The sequence below is a fragment of the Ictalurus punctatus genome, chromosome 13 (genome assembly GCF_001660625.3).
Source record: "Ictalurus punctatus breed USDA103 chromosome 13, Coco_2.0, whole genome shotgun sequence".
Classification (NCBI taxonomy): Eukaryota; Metazoa; Chordata; class Actinopteri; order Siluriformes; family Ictaluridae; genus Ictalurus; species Ictalurus punctatus.
The window spans coordinates 21,907,811-21,931,647 of record NC_030428.2 but is presented as its reverse complement, the minus strand read 5'-3'; the positions used below and the strand labels follow the sequence as shown (position 1 = coordinate 21,931,647).

General features: G+C 38.3%; 1 protein-coding gene across 1 annotated transcript; it reads left to right on the top strand.

The window, feature by feature from the left end:
- The first annotated feature begins 1,661 nt into the window (after window positions 1-1,661).
- glrx3 (glutaredoxin 3) lies at window positions 1,662-23,636 on the top strand. The gene is made up of 11 exons (XM_017484363.3): window positions 1,662-1,726; window positions 3,613-3,721; window positions 6,628-6,702; window positions 8,144-8,345; window positions 14,168-14,340; window positions 15,531-15,592; window positions 15,680-15,737; window positions 18,234-18,286; window positions 18,489-18,528; window positions 19,084-19,176; window positions 23,392-23,636. Exons 1-11 carry the CDS (start codon window positions 1,662-1,664, stop codon window positions 23,440-23,442), a joined length of 981 nt encoding a protein of 326 aa, XP_017339852.1. The 3' UTR covers window positions 23,443-23,636.
- The last annotated feature ends 201 nt before the right edge of the window (window positions 23,637-23,837 follow it).

Here is a 23,837-nt window from a genome sequence, read left to right as displayed (position 1 = left end):
CGCGAAAGAGTAAGCAGTGGTTTTAAAGTGGACGATAGAACTGTTACTTTTTATTTTAACAGACTTTAAATAAGTATTGTTATACAGGTAATGTATAACATATTAAAAAAATACACACATTTAAATTTATATGTATTATTATATCATATTTTATTTATTATTATTATTATTATTATTATTATTATTATTATTATATTAGTAGTAGAAGTAGTAGTGTTGTTGTTCTTCTTCTTCTTAAAGCTCAGGTAAAAATCTGCTTTTAAATAAGTCTATAATCCTCATTTGAACCTTTTTGGCTATACTACTCTAAAGTTACAGATGTGAATTTATTATTTACTTTTACAAACCATGCCAAATTACATAACAGCGTTAAAACTAGAGAAAAGCTCAAATTAAAAGGATTTGTTTAAAGCTGTTTTTGGTTTAAAGCCGGATTGACCCCAGATTCACAGTAACCCTGACCAGGAAAAGAAAGAAAAAAAAAAAAAACAACTTAAATGAGATGAATGATGAACTCAGTTAGTGTCATTATTTCACTACTAAATCGGAGCCTTTTATCACAAAATGACAAATGAAAGACCAACCCTTATATTTTGCCGTTCAATCCAATTAAAAATTATTCATACATGCCCATGATCAGACAATATGATTCTATGTTGCCAGAGACATCTCCTGTGGTTCTAACCTGGTTTCTCACTGAAGCTAAGCAGGGTTGAGCCTGGCCAGTACCTCGATGGGAGACCTCCTGGGGAAACTAAGGTTACTGCTGGAAGTGGTATTAGGGAGGCCAGCAGGGAGACGCTCACACTGTGGGCTCTGTGGGCCATAATGACAAAATTCTCCCACTGACTCCCTTATCTATCCTGGCCCACTAATAGTCTGTGTCTAGAAACGCGCTATAAAAATGTAACTTTAACTAACTAACATTGTGATAGCAACCTATACTATAAGGCCAAAATGTTGTGGACACCTGATCATCACATCCATATGTGAGACTTCTCAAACTTTTGCCACAGAGTCGGAAACACATGTTCAACAAGCACATATGGGGGGTGGGGGGTTATTTTTTTTTCCTGGTGTATATTTTAGCAGTGAAAATGCCAATGTGACAGTATTATGGTACTGTTCATATCAGATCAGATATTATAATATCATGAATACACAGGTTAATGCAATTCACAACACATAAGATAAGATGCGATAAGATAAAAACTTTATTGATCCCACACTGGGGAAATACCCCCGTTACTGCAGCTCAATTACACGAAAAAAAAGGAAAAAAGAAAAAGAAAAAACAACAGATAGGAAAGAATACACATTAAATAGGAATAGAATTGAAAAAAAAATGTCTAAAAATATATACAATAGGAATAGAAATACAGTAGTAAAAAATAATAATGGCAATATGTACACTATGAACATCTCAATGTATGTACAGATGTACAAATAGTAATAAATGAATAAATGTTTATATTGCAGAAATATTGTGAATGTGTAAGTGAATTTATTTGCAATTGTGAAACTTTTAAACAGATGTCAGTGTTTAGAATCACAAAGCGTTTCAGTTTCGCAAAGAGCTTGACGGAAATCGATTAGTAATGCCTGGATAAGGTCAACAAGCGCGCGACTGTCTCGGACATCATCTACATTTCCTTGGAAACATGGCGAACTTCACGGAGGCGAAAACGCCGCAGCAGTTTCAGGACTTGCTTAAAAAGGCTGGCAGGTCGGTGGAATTTCTGTCGTTTGGTTGAGTTACATAAATATAATTACAAGGATGTAGTTTTGAATAGCTTTGCCTGTTTTTTCATTATCTTAAAAAAATAATAAATAATGGTATCTAGTTAGCCAACAAGCTACAACCGCGCTAACAGCTAGCCGTGGCTAAGTCCCTAATGGGTTATTACGCTCTAGATAAGTGCACTACATAGGGTATGAAATAATGGCTCTTATACTTAGTGTAGTGCACTTTGTGTCCAGTACGGAGGCATTTGAAGTCGAGCCCGAATTAGCTTTCAGTTTCGTACCAGAAGTGATAGTTTATGTTGCAGCTGAAGAAGGTTTAGTATATCAGTAAGGCTTTATTTATTTAAAATATTCTGTGCTGGATCCCATGATCTAATGAGCTTCTCAGACTACTCCTAGATCACTTTCAACTATTTTTAAATCAGTTTACTCACTTAATAAGTGAAGAGGAATACCCCCCATCCCCCATCCATTTATTTCACGAACTTTATTTAAAAAAAAATTACTGAAAACGTCCCTTGCTTTCAGAGTCTGAATACGTTAGAGCTGAGTTGCCTTTGGTGCTTGGCCCAATTAAATAAAATAACATTTAGAATGTGGGTTGGGATTTATGCAGCAATAAAAGTTGTTGCCCCTCTTGGCTGTGCTTCATGGATGCCTGAGGGTCCCTGAACCCCCACGTTGAGAGCCACTGCATTACGCCACAATAGCTGCGTTTACATGGACAACAACAATCCACTCTTAATCCGATTAAGACCATACTCTAAGAAACTACCATGTAAACAGCAATTTTTACTTACCTTAATCTAATTAAGGTCATAATCGAAGTAAGCAATAATCTAATTAAGACAGGTGGAGTACTCCTGTTTTAGTCGCATTATGGACGTGTAGTATTGACATGTAAACACCTCAATCACATTATGAACGTCGTGTGTGAGTTTTCACCGCATTTTGCGACAGGACACGATCACACACGGCAGTTTTACGGCGAACAAGAGAGTTCGGCTGTGTCCCAAATCGCATACTTTCCTACTATAGGCCTGTAGTGGGGAAAAATACATGTATCTCGGCTACTATATAGATGGTAACTACGCGATTTGGGACACACCCACCGCTTCAAGCAGTTGTCTATTAGCACGTACAGCATGACAAATAATTAACTGCACTTAAAGCGTTCGTTAAAAAAAAAAATAAATAAATAAAAACACCCAAAACTGTATACGGTACCATAACGAAGACGAACTGTATGTTGATATGTGAAATTCTGGAGGGACATTGGACGGCGTGGCGCGGTGACATAATGACGCGGGCTGTTAATCTAATTATGTTCTAAAACATGTAAAACGGGACTATGACTGGAGTATTCTAAACGTGACTCATGTAAACACCTTAATCACATTATTATCTTACTCAGATTAAGGTCAATAATTAGATTACTGCTGTCCATGTAAACGTAGTCATTGTTTAAGATTGTCCAGTTGTTCATCAAGATTAAAGACTACGCAGTAAACCGCGGCTAAAACCGCGGCTAAAACGCAAAGGTCCGATGTGGGTGCAGGCTTTCAATCAAGCAGGAGCCAGACCTGATTCCACCTGTTTAATCAGTTGATCTTGGCTTCTAATAGACTTGGGTGTGGCTTGTGCTTGGTTGGAATGAAAACCTGCAACCACACCGCCCTTTCACTGTCAGGTCCTCAGACAAGTCTGTATATTTTAGTTTGTATATTTTATTTATTTATTTGTTTGTTTATTTCAAAATCACATACATGGTCATTTTCGGCATTAGTAGAAAACAGTGATGCATGATGCAGTGTTTTCAATAAATATCACCTTAATGCAGCCATCTTTCCTCTCTGTCGTTCTCAGATCTCTCTCAGTCGTTCATTTCCACGCGCCATGGGCTCCCCAGTGCTCTCAGATGAACGATGTGATGGAGGAGTTGGCCAAGGAGCACAAACAAACTATGTTTATCAAGGTAAGTTCAGTGGCACACGAATTTTAGTCATGTTGGTGAATTTCAGTAAAGAACATAGTGGAATTTAAACATTTGTAAATGTTCTAAGCTCTTGTCCTCTTGTTTAAGGATCAGCATGTTATTGACCATTGTGTCCCGTACTTGTTGAGCTTCTAATCTTGTCTGAAATAATACTGCTTAACTACCGTACCACCACACTGTTTAATCAAACCCAGATTTGACAGTTTGCTTTTCAAAGCTCAGCCACTGAGTTAAACCAGTGTGTGTCATGTGGCAAGAAGTGAATCATAAATCTGCTGTTTTTGCAGCGCCGAATCATTTCTAAATTTACTTTGACACCGGGCTTAAAATACTGTGACGTCTTACATGTGATAAGACTAGCAGCCGTAACTTGTAATTCCCAACCTCCGGTCAGGAAAAACGAATGGCCTCGAAATTCCTACTCGTGGACTCGGGATAGTCTTCTTAACTATGATTTCCTTCTAGTTCATTGTGTGAAATCGAATCAACATGGCTGCTCACACGTAATATAGATGTAAATAAAGTATCACCTCTTACCTTTAAATGAGTTATAATAAATAAATAAATAAAATGAGTATTTGCTTGAGAGTGATCATCATACTGCATACACGAACTGAGGAACACTATTCTAATACTGGGTAGGGCCTCCCTTTGCTCTTAAAATGGCCTCAATTATTTGCATTAATTCCTTAAGATGTTGGAAACATTCCTAGTCCATGTTGATACATAATTCCATATAAATGCTACAAACATTTAACCACTCGTTCTTGAGATATTGCACAAACGAGAATATGGCGCTGACATCTTCCAGCCCGAGTCTGCGCAATAGCGAGGATGAAGTGGAGCCGTGGTATCAAGGTCCCACCCACACTCCCGCAGAATCAATGGCAAGCACGGCCCTGAACTTTTTCAACTCATTATGTCTGTGTGAAATAAACAATTATGGAAATGTAGAAATTAAAGTTAAAGCTCCGATCTCCTCCCGAAGATCATGAAAAAAGTCCGTTACTGCCTCAGTGACTACTTCACTCAGAGATGCTGTCAATTACAGCTGTCAGTCATGATGTCACACTCCTGTTTTTATAGCCTCATTCACGTGTCTCATTCACCCATTCACATGTGCACACACACACCATTGGTAGCAGAGCTGCCATGCAAGGCGCTAACTTGCCATCGGGAGCAACTTGGGGTTCAGTGTCTTGCCCAAGGACACTTTGGTATGTGGAGTCATGTGGACAGGGAATCGAACCTCCAACCCTACGATTAGTGGGCAACTCGCTCTACCAGCTGAGCCACAGCCACAAGATAACTAATTAAAATCAAACTTATTTAAAAAAAAAAACTTGAAGCTACATCAGTGTGATAATTTTGTTGATAATTTTTCAAAAGGGTAATTTGATTGTTTAGTTCGTTTTACTCCCCATTAGATTACAAGGAGAGGGCAGGGTTTATGACCTATACTGCATCCAACCACCTGAGGGCGATCAAAACGTTTTGACTTCACTTTTCAGGACGTGTGCGGCACACTTGGGACAGACACATGGACATAAGGGCATCCTGAAAACCACTACATATATTAATGATTGCTTGGGTTTTTTTTATACTGCACAGTTGTCTAAGTCATTATCACAAATTTTTCTGCATAAATGATCATAAATGAATGAGTGTGATGGAAGTGATATACTGTTGGTTTGCATGATTAGTACCACTTGGTACCAAGGATGGACATTTCAGGCTAAAATTACTATTTTTTTGTCTTCAAAGCATTATTTAAGTAATATGTGAACTGCTGTGAATATTTTTTTTATGTGAAAAATAGCACAAAACATTAAGCCTTTATTCACTGCAGTGTGGATGTGCAGTGAGCTATGTGGTATAAAAACACAGTGATACTTTACATTTGTTACATTCCACTTTTAAACTTAAAAAAAAGAAGCCTTGTGAGATGAAGTGGTAAATTTACTGTCTCCTACTCTACTGCCTCATGGTTAGTTGGCTGCATAAAATCTCATCGTCATCAGTCTGTGGAGAGCATGAGAGAGTTCTGCTTTGGATCTTACAGGAAGTCGTGTATAACCCTGCCTGCTTGGTGTCCCATGAGACCACTAGAGGGTAGTCTTTTCATCTGTCCGAGGTCAACTGTCACCCGTCACTTTCGGAATAAGCTAGTTTAGGCCAAATAGTCTAGCCTTGTTCATTATGGCATGCTTGAATTTGTCTTATGTATACGATTTTGATCCAATGCTGTCTAACCTTCATTGACATGTGGTAAGTGTAAATACTGGCTGTTAGAAGTGTGTGATCTGGCAAAATTACAATACATTCTTAGTGGTTAAAGCTTTGGACTGCTGATTGGAAGGAGTTGAAGTCCCAGCACCACCAATCCACCATGGCTTGTTCCTTAACCATCAACTGCTCAGTTATATCCAGTATCCTATCTCATTTATAAGTCGGTTAAAGCGTCAGCCAAATGAGCAAATATAAAATTGTCCTGCTTTAGCGTCAGTATTTATGTCCTGCTTTGGCCGGTTATAAGTTTATTTTGCAGTCTGGCTTTGTCAGCTGTGATCCTGCCCCTCATCGCTCTTGTTAGAAGCCTAAACTTCAGTATTGGTGAGGGGCAGAGGGTACCCACTGCAATCATGACATAATATGGGTCAGAGATTTATGGATTTCAATATCTGGTGGCTAAATATCACTGATTTAGTAGTTCAGTAGTGGGTTATATTTCCTCCTCACACTCTTATTCTCTTTCTTTCGCTTTCTGGAACCCTATAATAGGAATGCACTGAGGATAAATGTGTAAGAAATGCAGTGGTGTGGAAGGAAAAGGAGAAATTAAAGAGATATATTTTTTTTCTCTTTTCCTCACTATTTTCTCACAGCTGGAGGCTGAGGCTGTGCCCGACGTGTCTGAGAAGTATGAGATCACCTCAGTCCCTACTTTCCTCTTTTTCAAGGTATGATTTCGCTTTTTATAGAGGAACACTGAGTACTCTGAGTTAAATAAATTGTACCTCCACTATATATATATATTTAAAAATTGATGCTGTTAGGTCGAGCCCAAATGGAGATCACTATTAGCGAGCTCTAGAAAGGAAATGACCGTGTTTAGACCACCTGTCATGACACTAGAATGAAATGAGCCCACTGATACCAAACGTTATTTCTTTTTGTTCCACATCGGACTCCTTGAAACCAAATTGTTTCCAAACGGCTGAAATGGTTCAACTTTTCTTGTCGACCAAAGACTCTCTCTCAGTCATCTTGGCTGGAGCTGAATTAAAAAAGCCCCCAGCCTGACCGGGAGTGAGTTTGGCCTTTTAGGGAGGGGCGAAAGCGCACCGCTGTAAAGAAAAATGGTTTTTAAAAAGACCAAACGAGAACAGTGCAAAACGGAATGCGGCACAATAATCGTTTTATCTCGATTATTTTGTTTTCATAATCGTCGGAAGCTATAATTGAAATAGAAAATGTGATTATTCACACAACCTTACTATAAAGCACTTGCTAAGTGCATGAATGTGCATGCTAATCAATCCATTTAATGTAGATATCTGCTCATGTCAGTATATTTAAACATTTCCTTTAGCATAATCCATTTTACAAGCAGTGTTCCTTTGAACTTCCCAGTTTCTGCTTTCTATACTGCACGCTTCTTCGAAAAAGTGCCTTTTACCTTCTAACTAAATGTGATGTGGGATATTCTGAGTTTACCCTGATTAAAAATATTGACTAAGAAAACTTTTTTTTTTAAAGATAAGTCAGTGAAGTATTAACGTGTTGGTACTAAATATATAAAGCTCTCTCTTTTTTTTTTTTTTTTTCCATGTCCATTGGTGATGTGAAATCTAGGAGTCAGTGCTATCATTCACTCCCTCTGACTCTTCTCAGCATCACATCCATCTCTGAGTTCAAATCTCAACTTAAAATATATCAGTTTTCTCAGTGTTATTTGTCCTAATATGTTGCTATGCAGTTTGCTCTCAGTGACTGTACTATCTGTACTGTCTCAGTTTCTGTTTGATTGTTGATGGTTTTTCACAGTTTGTGTTTGCGTATTATTGTATTTCTATTGTAAAGCGTCCTTGAGCTCTGGAAAGGTGCTATATAAATTATTATTATTATTCCTGCGAATGAATTTAAAAAATTCTGCTTTTAGAACTAAATAGCCTCATGGTGGTGATGAATAATCAGAAATAATCACATCTCACTGCCCCGTTGATCACACAGCAGAAGGAGTCGGAGCAATCTCTCTCTTTCCCTCTCTCTATCATTCTTTCTGTCTTTTTCACACAATCTAAACTAACAGGCCAGCACTGTGAAAAATTAATGATGTGTTCACCCCCATGTGTGGTGTGTTACCGTTTGTTTATTTATTCATTTTTGGATTGGCCTCAGGGTGGCGAGAAGATTGACAGGCTGGATGGCGCACATGCCCCTGAGCTGACCAATAAGGTGCAGCGGCTAGCTTCCAGTGGGGGTGGGCCTTCAGGGCCAGGGGACGCCCCAAAAGAGGAGCTTAACGAGAGACTCAAGAAACTAATCAACGCTGCATCCTGCATGCTCTTCATGAAGGGAACTCCCCAGGAACCACGCTGCGGTAAAGACACACACACACACACACACACACACACACACACACGACCTAGAGGAGAGTACAGGTAAAAAGAGGGAGGGTGTGTGCATAACGGACAGTATAGCATTTTCTGAGCAACACTTTCACATCCAAATTGATTTAGGTGTATTTCTCCAAAATCTGGTTCATTTAATTCCAGAGTTCTAATTATTTGTATATGCGAATTGTCTGCTTAAAATGGGGCCAGACAAATACACTTTAGAGATTAAGGTTAATAAAAAGGCCTTTTTTTGTTCCATCTGATTTCTGTAAGGATTTTTACTACTACTAATAATAATAATCAATCTGTCAGAAAATCCTAGTCAGATGTAATTACCATATTGTTGAATGTTATCAAAAAACTGTGTATGGAGTTATATATATATATATATATATATATATATATATATATATATATATATATATATATATATATATATAGAGGTGGGGAGGGTGGCAGGTGGTTAGCAAATAAATTTTAAAAAGGCCGATCTCTTAGATTTCGCTTGGAGGCCCAACTTGTAAAGTTGCTTTTCACAAACTACAAATGATTAACGGTCTTCTATTGTGTGTCTGGGTCTGTGTATTCTCTTATGTAGTCAAAGACAACTATGTGCATGAAATTACTTCATCCCAATTACTGACCATCCACTCAACAGTTATGGTGTGCCACAGAACAATTTCACCTACGTTCCTAATCTGACAGTTTTGAACATAAAATTTTGAATATAACAGCAATGAAGTTTTTTTTTTTCTCTCCAGCTAATCTGAGCACTCAAATTGGCGTGACAGGGGCCCAGGGTTGGATAGTGTGTTTATAGCAATATAAATTCTATGTTAATCATAGACATTGGTCAAATAAGAAAACTCCTAAAATGGTGGTGGTTATGTTCCTGAACACTGCGAGAAGTATTTAATATAGAAAGCCAAGTCTCATAATATGACTTATCACAGTAAAAGTTTAACCAGTATGATTTAAGTGGTTATAAATTTTGGAAAAAAAAATATTTTGGGAGGATTTGTGTTTTCAGGGAGTGTTTCATGCTTGTAAGCAGTTTCTTCATTGAGTTGAAGAGCTGTGTCCCTGAAGATGGATATGCTTTTGTTAATTTTAAATTGCCTGATTGCTCATATACTATTGCTCATATACTTTATATCTTATTGTAAGCACTTTGTAAGAACATTGTTAGACTTGAACAGTTACTGAAGGCTGTGTCCATTGTACAGTGTGACTCAGGCTGAAAAAGAAAAGGAAACAACAAACAGTGATATGAGAACCTTGGAATATCTCTGCTTCTGTGTGTGTAGGGCAAAGAATTAAGGCTGCAACAACTTGGATCAGAAATTAGATAATAAAAATAAAATAATTGTTATTAATGAATTTCATTATTGATTAATTGGTCTATGTTAGAATGCACATTGTGGCGCACACTGAAGTAACGAAGCGTAGAGTTAACTCAAGTAATTCAAATATATATATATTTTTTAGACTCTGCAGCTTTGATAAACACCATCTTATTATTATTATTATTATTATTATTATTATTATTATTATTATTATTATTATTATTTTGTAATATCCACTTAACTGGACATCTAAGAGTCAGTTCCAAATCTTTGGAGTTCCACACACATTGAAAAGCAAAGTGGCAAGCAAAGTGTTTTGTTCTTAATTTTTATTTAATTTTTACCTGAATTGGTAATAAAATAAAATCTAAAAAAAAAAAAAAAAACGTTTTGGAAATAATTTAGGGGTTAGTTGGGAAATGTACAATGGTGGAAATTATCATATAGTAAAAAATAACACAAAATAGATAAGATTGAAATTCCAATTACTGCATTTTCCAAACTATAAGTTGCAGTAAGTAGTTTGTTTTTTTCTTTTTAACCACCTAGTAAGAATGTCATCTGTAAAATACAATCTGCATGGACTTACTCAATCAAAATGCATATAAAAAATTAGATCCAAATCCATGTTTTGGGTGAAGTATCTTCTCGATTCTTTCTTTTGAATTCATAATTCATAGTTTCAATTCATGAATGCGTATACCACAGTTCCATTATCACATGTTGTTGTCATATAGCAACAATTACATTTTACTATTTAACAGAATACTCAAAATATATAAACTTGTTTAAATAACCACAAATAAATGTGAAATTATCTCAGATAGTGTTTGTCGTTTTCCTTTAAGTAATTTTGCCTAAGTATTGAAAAATGAATCGCATTTAGAGCCTTCTGAGGGAAATGGAGTATATTACTCTCATGTCATGAAAAATGAAATAATAAGTAAATAATAAATAAATCAATCAATAAATGATACATAAATAAATATAACTAAGCCTAATTAACTGTTCTGTATTAGTTGATTGAAATTCTGGAAATAATTCTAAATAAATAATTTTATTTTATCAAATAACAATAATACAATTAATCTGCAATACATTAATTAATACAACTGACAGTTAATTCATATATCAATCATCATAATTTGTTTCAGACTACAAAGCATTGTGGATGTCCTATACATGCGCTTTTAAACATATGTGGCTACATTGTGAATTGGCAGTGCCAAGAACAAGCTCTGCTGTGTGTGGAATATATTTGACCCTGAATGCAGAAGTTAGACAACAGAAGAGATTTGATTCTTTAGAAGCAGAATAATGTACATGCATGTCATGTTGAGCTGTACATCAATTGCTAATTTCCTGGAATTTATATTCATATCAGCTAGGGATGCTACGATCAGAATTTTTGTAGCCGATACGATTACCGATTTGTTGTCATCATGAGCAGCCGATCCCAATCGTTCAAGCTTTATATAGGTGATATTTAGCTTTCTGTTGATTGTCATTTTTAACCTTTTTTTTTTTATTTTTCAGATAAAGTAATACCACAGATGTTGCTTTGGTTATATTGTTTAAAGTTATGTTGTAGATTGTTGTTTTAATTGAGAATTAAATAAATAAGCATTAGCACATTCGCCTCACACCTTCAGGGTCGGGGGTTCGATTCCCACTGTGCCCCTGCGTGTGTGGAGTTTGCGTGTTCTCCCCGTGCCGCGGGGGTTTCCTCTGAGTACTCCGATTTCCTCCCCCAGTCCAAAGACATGCATGGTAGGCTGATTGGCATTTCCAAAGTGTCCGTATCGTATAAATGGGTATGTATATGTGTGTATGTGTTTGTGTGCCCTGCGATGGATTGGCACCCTGTCCAGGGTGTACCCTGCCTTGTGCCCGATGCTCCCTGGGATAGGCTCCAGGTTTCCCTGTGACCCTAAAAAGGAGTAAGCAGTATAGAAGATGAATGGATAAATAAGCACAACAAATATTCATTTTACAATGAACATTTTAATAGGCCTTTAAAAATACACGGATTTTTAATTATTTCTTGAGACCTCGTGATAATTCCACACTGGTGATGACATGACTGCAGCGCTAAAGTTTAACGTCATCATGCGTTTTACATCCTTGCATGTTTTACGTCATCAAATTGGCGGTACGTGATATTGGCTAAATTTAGAGACCACCGATCGAGTGATAGAATGTGATTATCGGTCGATACCGATCGGCGCATCCCTAATAACAGCTGTATGGATGTGTGTGTGTTTGTTTGTTTGTTTGTTTATTTATTTACAGGGTTCAAAGTTTTAATACAAGTCTGTGTTAGTTTATCTCTATTTCTTTTATCTAATAAAATTCAAAAATACATATTTCATAATGGACTGAGGCACTTTTGAAGAATTACCATGTGAGACGCGGAAACAGTCGAGTGCAAAAAGTACAGGTCTGGTGTACTTGTTCTCTTTCGAAGACAATCTAAGAACCATTTAGCTCGTTGGCACTGAAGCAGTAGGTTTTTCAGCAGCCTCATTCTTTCATCTGCTGCCAGTTCCTCCAGCTCCACTTTATATGAAAAGCATCTGCTGCGTTTATTTGTGTGACATCCAAAGCGGAACCTGTTGCTCAGCACGGCCGTGTTATTTAAAGCCAGTCCAGGTGTCAATAGGTGGGTCAGAGTCAGAGGAATTTATAATGCTGTAAGTGATTGAAGTTCTCTCTCGCTTGGCCATTATCCAAAAGTGGGAAGGTTTCGTAGCGAAGCGTGACGCCTTTTGAGACCGAATTGTAGTGTTTTAAACTTGAGTGTGCTTTACGAGCGTGTTCATCTTATACACAGAGAACTAACTGTCAAACAGCTCAGCAAATGCACTTGAAAAATGTCTTCCCACTTTGAATTATAAGGTTACCTGCTTCTGTGTTGGGCTCATCTTTATAAATACTCTCTCCTTGTGTTTGCATACTAACATGGCTGTGCTTGTAGGCAGAAGAGAGACTTTATTGTTGCTCTTTTCCCGGAGCTGAGTCGGGCCTAGCGAGCGTTTCTCTTTCCCTACAGGGATGAACAAGAATGGGGAAGGACCTGGGCAATCAATCCAGCGTGTCTGCTCGAGCTAGCCTAGAGCCACAGAAGGCAGCTGGACCGCGTGTTTCCCTGCTCTAATAGAAACAATTAATATAGTGCCAACTGCATGAGCGTTAGTGAGCCGCCTGCAGCTGGTTTATAATGAATTCCCACGTGAGCGCGGAGAAACCCGAATAGGTATTTCACTGCAGGGCTTTACACGGACCTCGCACACCACCTTACATACACGACTCTCTCATGTTTTCTCTTGTTTCTTACTTGTTTTTCTTCCTTTCTTTTATTATTTCTGCCTTTTTCTGCTTGTATCCATTCTGAATGCTTATTTGATCCTTATCTCTTTTTTTCTTTCTTTTATCTCCTTCATCTCTGCCATAAATATAATACTTCGCTTTTTTTTTTAATAAGCTAAACCGATAATTATTTTAGTTCATTCCTACATCACTGACTGAATGCGTCTGCTTTTTGAAGACGTTATTATATATATTATTGAGACGTTACTAATGTTGTCATCAGAAGTCCTTGTGCCTACAGTAAAAGGCATGTTTGCCGTCTTTGAGATTAGCTCAGAAACTCTGCAATTTATTTGCTTGCTCATCTTATCACAGTGCCTCTTTGCACCTCTGAGCTTGCCGAGATGCCACCCAGTGCCTTTCCACTGCTCCGAGGTGTTGTCAGGTTCATCCCAGATCAGATCACAATAAACACAAGGGTGAATCAGACTCTTCAGCTGCTACTAAAATAACAACGAACAGGATTATCATGCTGTGTGTTTCACCATTTAAAATCACCTAGCTCATTGTGACTTGGTGATTTGAGCTCCTTTTCACTCACACTGAGCCTTGAGCCAGCATTATACTTTATTTTAATAAGTCCACAGTTACCCATATTTGTATGATATCTAATGAAAACATGCATACTTTCTAGCAGTGCAGCAGTTTGTGTAATCATGAACATGGTTTTAGACTTTTTTAGACTTTACACTATGGCTAGGAGTTGGCCTAGGGTTAGTGAGTGATTTAATAACTCTGATGAGTAGCCTGTGGAGAATATCAAGTTTCCAGGTTCTGCATTAATACATTCTCTACCTTTGAGCCAAGATTACAGTATGCAAGTTAGTCATTTTAGGTACTAATACACTCTCACTGTTTCCAGATAAGCATGCTGGCTAAAAGAAAACAAGTGTTCCTTTGAATTTAGCAGGAAAGTGTAACAAGCCTACACACTATTGTAGAATTTGTGATATTTAGTCAGATTACGGTCAGATATGTTCTCTGAGAATATGTTGGATAATACATTGTAACTTAATGGAAAATAGTGCTTTAGCTCTAAGCAAATGATTGTGTTAAATTGTAGCGTATATTCTGTTTTTTTGGGGTTGCAGGCTTTAGCAGGCAGATTGTGCAGATTTTAAAGGACCACAGTATCCAGTACAGCAGCTTTGATATCCTGTCTGATGAGGAGGTTCGGCAGGGGCTGAAGACGTACTCCAACTGGCCCACTTATCCTCAGGTGTATGTTAACGGAGAGCTGATCGGAGGGCTCGACATCATCAAGGTGAGACAGGCTGGCTAGTGAGAATTCTAGAAAATGTTAAGTTTCCTACAATTTGTTTTTTTCCCCCTCAAGAATTTCAAAGTAGTCAGTCGTTTATATGAACATGCTTAAGCTTTATGGTTGGAGAATACTGTGTGTTAGTTAGATAGCTTTTCTAGACACTCAAAGCGCTTTTTACATTGTATGGGGGAAATCTCCACAACCACCACCAGGGTGTAGCATCCACCTGGATGATGCGACGGCAGCCGTAGTGCGCCAAAACGCCCGCCACACACCAGCTATTAGTGGAGTGGAGAGAGTGATGTAGCCAATTCAGAGATGGGATTATAAGGAGGCCACGATAGAGAAAGGCCAATGGGGGAATTTCACCAGGACACTGGGGTTATACCCCTACTCTTTACAGCATATTGTGTCTCCATCACTGTACTGGGGCATTAGGTCCCACACAGACCACAGGGTGAGCACTGCCTGCCAGCCTCACTAATATCACTTCCAGCAGCAACCTTAGTTTTCCCCAGGAGGTCTCCCATACAGGTACTGGCAGGCTCAACCCTGCTTAGTGTGTGATTAATAATGGATGGTTCCAGACTGCAACTGACATTGATATTATTTCTATAATCTTTTTTTGTTTGTTTGTTTGATTGCCTTTAGACAATTTTCCTGTTTCTACAAAATGTAACACTTCTGTTAGCAAATATAAATCACAAATTTAAAGCATCACCGTAATTACACAATTTTTGTCTTAAAAGGCATCAGCAGTGATGGCTGTACAGTAGAGTTGAAAAAAGTGCACCTTGAAAGGAGACATATATTAAACGTGTATATTTACACTAGCTAGATACAACAAATTTATAAAATAACTAATTATTTAAATAAAAAAGTAAAAGATATCTCAACAAGAAACATTTTTGTAGATATTTCATAGACTTCATTTTTGACCGATTGCTGCAGCCCTGCTCAGTTTGTTCAGTTCAGTGTATGACTGCAGTCACTTCAGGCTTGTTCTGCTTTAGCATGACCCTGCTAACCCTTCCTCGTTAAGAGTGACTTAACCTCCACTGAATGAAAAATAAACTGGGCAGGGTACTACTAAGGTGTGTGTCTGTGTCTGAGAGTGTGTGTGTGTGTGTCTCAGTCAGTGTGCCAGTGTGTGAGTCCCAGTTTAAAATTTAATTATGCGTCTAATGTAGGAGCTGGCTGAATCAGGAGAGCTTGAAAATACCTGCCCCAAAACGGTCTCACTGGAACAGAGGTAACACTAACGCACACACGAAAACACACACACAACTCGCATGACCCTCTGAATATTGAAAAAATATTGATTTTCATCTCTCAACAGGTTGAAGTCTCTTATCAACAAATGTCCTGTCATGCTCTTTATGAAAGGGAGCAAAGAGGTGAGGAACATCAAACCTGCTTGTGTCTAATCACAAATTCAGCTGTTTTCCTTATCCAGGTATACTGACGAATGCCCAAGTACATTTCCCATGCCATAAAAATCTCATTTTATTTATTGGTGTTATTTATTTATTAATATTTGACTTATTTATAATAAAGGAAGAGAAGGTAAATGGGCTGCATTCGCAGTCAGCTTGGCCAAGTTCACATTATACATGTATGTCTGTCAGAGGAGCTGTTAATATTTGTGCTCTCCTCTTCTGCGCATGGACTTATCTACTGCCGACTCTTTTGCATCACTGGCTCGCTTTCATTGAGTGCATAATGCATCCTGCTCCAGATTTAAGGAGGAGAATTTGACTGACAGATAAACTGAATTTAAATCAATATCATTTTTTTTGTTGTTGTCAATGATATGTTGCAATTCCTTGAATGCTTTTTCTTTCTCATAACTGACATGCCTTTGAGCAATTAGTTTGGAGCTGCTCACAACTTGCTGTCCTCTGTATTGGGAGCTAAACCTATCAAACATATAAAAGTTACTGAAAAAGAATCATTTTTCTTTTATCAGCATTGTTGGGAGGTTCTAGTGATGTGCTAGATTAACCTCAATAAAAATATAATGAGATGGAATTCTTGTTTGTTTAAGACAAATCTTGGATTGATGTATTCTGGGCCAAATGTCCAGGAGTTGTATGGGACACTGTAGATTTGAAAGAATTTTAATGATGCTTTAATGCAGTGATTTAACACAATTTAGGAGAACAATAGCTATCAAATAAAGAAGGAATAAAGCTAATCATTTCTGCACCATTTTCCGTTCAAGGAATTCAACTGATATGAGATAGAAAGAGCTGAGGAATTATTGGTACCCCTAAGGAATATTTTAAATGAGCGATCATAAATTGTCATTATTTTGTATTTGCTAAAACTGCAAAGAGAAGCACCCACTGTTAAAATCTGGTGGTGGATCAGTAATGCTTTGGGGATGTTTAGTGGCAGTTGGATCAGGGGCTTTTGTGAAGATTGATGACACAGTGAATTCTGCTAATGGCTTCTACACACTCCATGACTTTCAAAGACATACGGTTGTAGTAAAGTACATATTAACTGTTGACGACAGGGGTGAACACATTACAAAACATTTCACCATTGATGAATCCCCGACAACGCTGCCTGGACTCCTCCCATTGAAACTTCCTGAGCTGTGCCCTGTTTCTTGCTCTCTCATTGGCTGTAGGTCAACGCTGCAGTTAAATTCGGTCGAAACACATGTCACATTATGTGATTTGGAATTGCAGACAGGTCCAGATATTTAACATGCTAGATATCTCAATGACATATGCGATGCGTCGGCGCTTCTCTCAGATCACGTCTCGGATAATTCATACATTGCGTTCGTCGCTCACGGGAGTTAGCTCTGCTTTGCCTATGATTTCAGGCTTTTGTCAGCGATCTCTACAAAATTGTGAGTGAAAATCAGGCCTAAAATCGTGTAGTGTAAACTCGGCACAAGTAGCACAATATCTCAGCCCCAAATCTGGTTGCCAATGCCAGGAGGTACAGCCTTGGTCATAAAGCTTTCAACAAAACATTGAACCAAGCATACTTCCAAATCAACACAAAAATGGGTTAAAGAAACACAAAATCAGTGTTTTGCAGTGACCCTCTCAGTCTCCAGATGTGAACCAAGCCTTACGGTTCTAGATGGAAATTTTTTAAGCGTCTAGCCACCAGCTCTGAAACAACCTCTGGCACCATGTCAGTGAAAAACAGCAAACATACCCCGAAAAACGAATGACGCCAAGAACCAATGCAATGGGCTGAGATCTGTTCTCTCTCTCTCTCTCTCTCTCTCTCTCTCTCTCTCCCTTTCTCAGTATGTATCACTTCCTCCTGAAAATGACTTAACGAGAAGACTGTAAAGAAGACATTAACATACATTTAGGGAGGTTGTCTGAAAAACGGGGCAATGCAGGAAATCGATGTCGGGTGAGCGCTGGAGTTCCCCATCTCTAATAGGGGAGAAAAAAAATCTCCAAGACCACTCACCTCTCACTTCATATCATTATTGATTTCTGCAGCTCTCACATGAAAGCAGTTCTTTCAAGGAGTTTTAAACTGGCCCTCCTGAGACCTCGCTTTCTCTCTTGGTCTGTCTGTCTCACCCCGTCGGCTCTCTCCTTCTTCCTGTTTCTTCTTGTTGAGTATCAGCATTCTCTAGTGGTGGAAAAAGTGGAATATAAAGACTACATTTTACAGACTTTACATGTCAGTTGCTCAATGAAAGCCTGTTTTGGTACGAAGCGCACCATATTTTAAATTTTTTTTTTTTTTTTTTAAATAATAGCCTTATGCAGTAGAGTGGTTCTTCAAGGAGAGTAAAGCAGGTTAAATGCCTGCTTCCTGTAATTGCTATGCTTTCTGCACTTTGCATTTCTTTGCATTTACACATGTTTGCATTCCTTTCCCAATGTGTATTCATGAATATTTAGGGAGCCAAATGTGGATTCAGCCGTCAGATACTTGAAATAATGAACGGCGTCGGGTAAGACCTTGTACAGCTTTATGTATCTACATATATTCCAGACTATGACACTGTTATGTTTGTTAATTCTAAATGCTTTAACAAAATAACACAACTATAGATTTCTAGAAAATATGCTCATTTGTGTAATTGATATTTCTGTGTAAATGGCATCAGTTATTGATTTTTTTTTTTTTTATTTGTATTTTTTCTTTTTTAACAGGGTTGAATTTGATTCCTTTGATATTCTTCAAGATGAAGAGGTAGAGCAAAATTGTTTGTCCTCTAGCAGTAGTGTTTCCTGATCATTTTTCATGCATAAGGCTGCATTTGACTTTCAGAAATGCAGTTTGCACTACAAAATGGGGGAAAAAACATGGATGCCTCCATGTTCATCTTTTGTTTAGCAACAAGCTAGCCAACTAACTGTGATGAGTGATGTATTCTCAGAACAGTGAACTGTACGGCCAGTGTTAGATTTAACATGTGACTATGTATATTGATTGAACAGTATATACAGCATAACTCTTATAAAGGTAAGAGGTGCCACTTTGTTTACTGTTGACAGTGTGAGCAGCCATGTTGATTTGATGTCACTTGCTGAACTCCGAGACGAGTAGGAATTCTGAGTTGAGTGAGCGTTTTCTTTGGGTTTTTCCTAGTCGGAGTTACGACTACGTTTTAATCAAATACAGCATCAGAACCGATCAGGAGATGAAAAACCTAACAATTTAAAGCTGTTATTTAAAGTCAGGCTGTACAGTTCTGTACTGTCATTCTAATGTAACTTAATTTTTGGTTGTTGTGTGTCCCTGCAGGTTAGGCAGGGTCTAAAGACATATTCCAACTGGCCCACATACCCACAGCTCTACGTAAAAGGAGAACTTATCGGAGGCCTAGATATCATCAAGGTGACTAATCACATACTTCCTTGCACTTAAACATGGCACCAATAATTAATAGTGATTGTGAACATTAATGTTATTTGTAGAATATATTATTCATTTCAAATTCTATTTGATCAGTGCATAACACACAAGTAAAGCACTTAGGCTGTAGGTTACTGATCAGAAGGTCAGGGGTTTAAGCACTGCCAGGCTGCCACGAGTGGGCCCTTGAGTAAGGTCTTTAACCTTCTCTTCTCCAGGGAAGCCATATCATGGCTGACCCTGCGCTCTGTCCCCTAACAAGATGGGATATGCAAATAAAATAATTTCACCATGCTGTAATGTGTATGTGACAAATAACAGCTGCTGCTTCTTCCTTTTGTAGACACTCTGGCTGCATTATCACTGTCTGTCCATAAGAGGGCATAAAAATCCCACATATGAAAATATATTAACATTTTAAAGCAGTACAGTGTAGGCATTGTAGGATTTGAGCCCATGAACCCATAAAGTTTGGTCAAATTTTAATAGGCCATAATTTGATGTGAGTGTGAGGATGTAATGATGTCTGATTTAATATTCTAGGGTAGAGCTGCTATTTACCATCAGATGAAATTCTGACAGTTTGAGCAGTCTGAACTGATTTCACACAGTGAAAGGGCATCACTTAAGTCCATTGCTTTCTGTTACAAATACAATACGTATTTGGTCCACACCTTTCTTTCATGTATGATTCAGAAATTAAAACAAAGGCAACCCGAGTAAACACAAAATACAACTTTTAAATGTTATTTATTGAAACAAAAAAGTTATCCAATACCGACTGGGCCTGTTTGAAAATGTATTTTCCCTTGTAGTTACTAATTCCCCAAATCTATGAAACTGCATTGATAATGGGGTTCAGATAGACTAGACACAACCAGGTCTGATTACTGCAAACCCTGTTCAATAACATCAACACTTAAACAGAACTTTTACAACAGCATGAAGTTGGTTAAAAGGTCTTACCCAGTAGCACACACTGCCAAAATTGAAAGAGATTCCAGAAATGATGAGGAAGATGGTGATTGAAAGACTTCAGTCTGAGAAGGGTTACAAAGCTATTTCAAATGCTCTAGGACTCCAAAGGACCACAGTGAGAGCCATTATCTTGAGTGAACCTTCCCAAAAGTGGCCAACCTTCCAAAATTCATCCAAGAGCACAGCAACAACTCAAAAGTCACAAAAGAGCCAAGGACAACATCAAAGGACCTACAGGCCTCTCTTGCATCAATAAAGGTCACTGTTCATGACTCCTCTATCAAAAAGACACTTGGCAAAAATGGTATCCATGGAAGAGTGGCAAAGCGAAAACCACCGCTAACCCAGAAGAACATTAAGGCTCCTCTGAATTTTGCTAAAACACACCTTGATGATCCTCAAACCTTTTTGGAGAATGTTCTCTGGACTGATGATTCAAACGTGGAACTGTTTGGAAGACAGTTACATCTGGCATAAACCAAACACAGAATTCCACAAAAAAAAACATCATATACAGTGAGGGAAAAAAGTATTTGATCCCCTGCTGATTTTGTACGTTTGCCCACTGACAAAGAAATGATCAGTCTATAATTTTAATGGTAGATTTATTTGAACAGTGAGAGACAGAATAACAACAAAAAAATCCAGAAAAACGCACGTCAAAAATGTTATAAATTGATTTGCATTTTAATGAGGGAAATAAGTATTTGACCCCTCTGCAAAACATGACTTAGTACTTGGTTTAAAAACCCTTGTTGGCAATCACAGAGGTCAGACGTTTCTTGTAGTTGGCCACTAGGTTTGCACACATCTCAGGAGGGGTTTTGTCCCACTCCTCTTTGCAGATCTTCTCCAAATCATTAAGGTTTCGAGGCTGACATTTGGCAACTCGAACCTTCAGCTCTCTCCACAGATTTTCTATGGGATTTAGGTCTGGAGACTACCTAGGTCACTCCAGGACCTTAATGTGCTTCTTCTTGAGCCACTCCTTTGTTGCCTTGGCCGTGTGTTTTGGGTCATTGTCATGCTGGAATATCCATCCACGAGCCATTTTCAATGCCCTGTCTGAGGGAAGGAGGTTTTCACCCAAGATTTGACGGTACATGGCCCCGTCCATCGTTCCTTTGATGCGGTGAAGTTGTCCTGTCCCCTTAGCAGAAAAAAAACCCCAAAGCATAATGTTTCCACCTCCATGTTTGACGGTGGGGATGGTGTTCCAGGGGTCATAGACAGCATTCCTCCTCCTCCAAACACGGCGAGTTGAGTTGATGCCAAAGAGCTCCATTTTGGTCTCATCTGACCTCAACACTTTCACCCAGTTGTCCTCTGAATCATTCAGATGTTCATTGGCAAACTTCAGATGGGCATGTATATGTGCTTTCTTGAGCAGCGGACCTTGCGCGCGCTGCAGGATTTCAGTCCTTCACGGCGTAGTGTGTTACCAATTGTTTTCTTGGTGACTATGGTCCCAGCTGCCTTGAGATCATTGACAAGATCCTCCCGTGTAGTTCTGGGCTGATTCCTCACTGTTCTCATGATCAATGCAACTCCACGAGGTGAGAACTTGCATGGAGCCCCAGGCCGAGGAAGATTGACAGTTCTTTTGTGCTTCTTCCATTTGCGAATAATCGCACCAACTGTTGTCCCCTTCTCACCAAGCTGCTTGGCAATGGTCTTGTAGCCCATTCCAGACTTGTGTAGGTCTACAGTCTTGTCCCTGACATCCTTGGAGAGCTCTTTGGTCTTGGCCATGGTGGAGAGTTTGGAATCTGACTGATTGATTGCTTCTGTGGACAGGTGTCTCTTATACAGGTAACAAACTGATATTAGGAGCACTCCCTTTAAGAGTGTGCTCCTAATCTCAGCTCGTTACCTGTATAAAAGACACCTGGGAGCCAGAAATCTTTCTGATTGAGAGGGGGTCAAATACTTTTTTCCCTCATTAAAATGCAAATTAATTTATAACATTTTTGACATGCGTTTTTCTGGATTTTTTTGTTGTTATTCTGTCTCTCACTGTTCAAATACAACTACCATTAAAATCATAGACTGATCATTTCTTTGTCAGTGGGCAAACGTACAAAATCAGCAGGGGATCAAATACTTTTTTCCCCTCACTGTATATGGTCAAGCATGGTGGTGGAAGTGTGATGATGTGGGGATGCTTTACTACTTCAGGGCCTGGGCAATAATTGCGGGAAACATGAATTCCACTCTCTACCAAAAAAAATACTACAATAGAATGTCCGGTCTTCAGTCAATAAATTGAAACTCAAGTGCAACTGGATTATACAGCAAGACAAGGATCCAAACCTAGGAGGAAGTCCACCTCTGAATGTCTCAAAAAAAGCTCAATTAAAGGCAAAATTCCACACAGTGCTGTTAAAGACTGATCTCCAGTTATCGGAAACATTTGGTTGCAGTTATAGGCACAAACAGATTTTAAGTTTAAGGGGGCAATTAGTTTTTTTACATTGGTAATAGGATCACTTGGTTTTTGTTTTTGTTTTTTTTGCTTCAATAAAAAAAAAAAAAACTATTGTGTGTTTACATAGGTTACCTTTGTTTTATGCTGTTTTTCATTTGAAAATTTAAAACCATTTGCTATGAGATGTACACAAAAACAGAAGAAATACGGCTAATACTTTTCACAGCACTGTATGTATTTTTTTATTATTGTTGTTGATTTGGTACACAGTGAGATACAAGTGCGTATAACGTGCGTATATAATATATGTGTGTGTATATATATATATTACGTGTATGTATGTGTATATATATACATTTTTTTTTAAAGACTGCTGTGCATAGTGGTTTCTGTTCCATATATGTTTCCATATTTTATGTTTCATATGTTTGTATGCACTCATTGTGGCTTGTCAATTACACATAAATTAGGCATATAAAAGCCTTGGCTGAACATAGAGTGATTCAAACATTGTTAGTCATCACCGAAGAGCAAAATATATAAAATGGAACAGTGTATTCCAGACTTTAATGCTTAATGTACTATTATTTTGTGTATTTATAGTTGTCTATCATTTGAATTCACACATTGTAAATGCAGACATGATGTAGAAACAAGATGCTGCTTGTAGTCCATTTCACCATAAAGCTGACATGCGGCGTGAACAGGTTGTAATTCCATCAACAGCTGGAGGAACACAAACAAGAGTGTGGAAAACGTTTTAATATATCTGATCTGATGTGTTTTGCCAGGAGCTAAAAGAGAACGGTGAGCTGGAGTCAGTACTGCGAGGGGAGAATTAGGAGGAGACTGGAACACGTTACACTGAAGTCTTTGCTGCTGTCTATGGAGACTATGTTCTAAAGGTCACAGGAAGCAGAACAGCAATATTCCAACCAAACCATGTCTTTTAGGAGATTGATCTAACATTGTATTCATGTCTAAAGCCTGTTGGCAAAATGTGTCAAAGTCCAATAAAGTGGTCATCTCAATTAAATGCAGGTTTTAATGGCTTCATTTTAATCACAAATCTCCGTTTTATTTCTGAAATTAGGCTTGAGGCATCTCTTTATGCATGGAATGTGTGTTTAATGCTTCATGAAAAGGGTCGGTGTGTGCGTGTGGAATTACAAAGCCTTCACATATCCCTCAGTATTCATGCAGCAAACGCAGCAAGCTAGTCTGATGAGACGCAACT

Bases quoted from the DNA above. Each gene is read 5' to 3' on its own strand.
- glrx3 (XM_017484363.3), top strand. From the start codon at position 1,662: ATGGCGAACTTCACGGAGGCGAAAACGCCGCAGCAGTTTCAGGACTTG. The intron at 8,346-14,167 runs GTAAAGACACAC...TTGGGGTTGCAG, and splicing joins TCCCCAGGAACCACGCTGCG to GCTTTAGCAGGCAGATTGTG. The intron at 15,738-18,233 runs GTGAGGAACATC...ATGAATATTTAG, and splicing joins TTATGAAAGGGAGCAAAGAG to GGAGCCAAATGTGGATTCAG.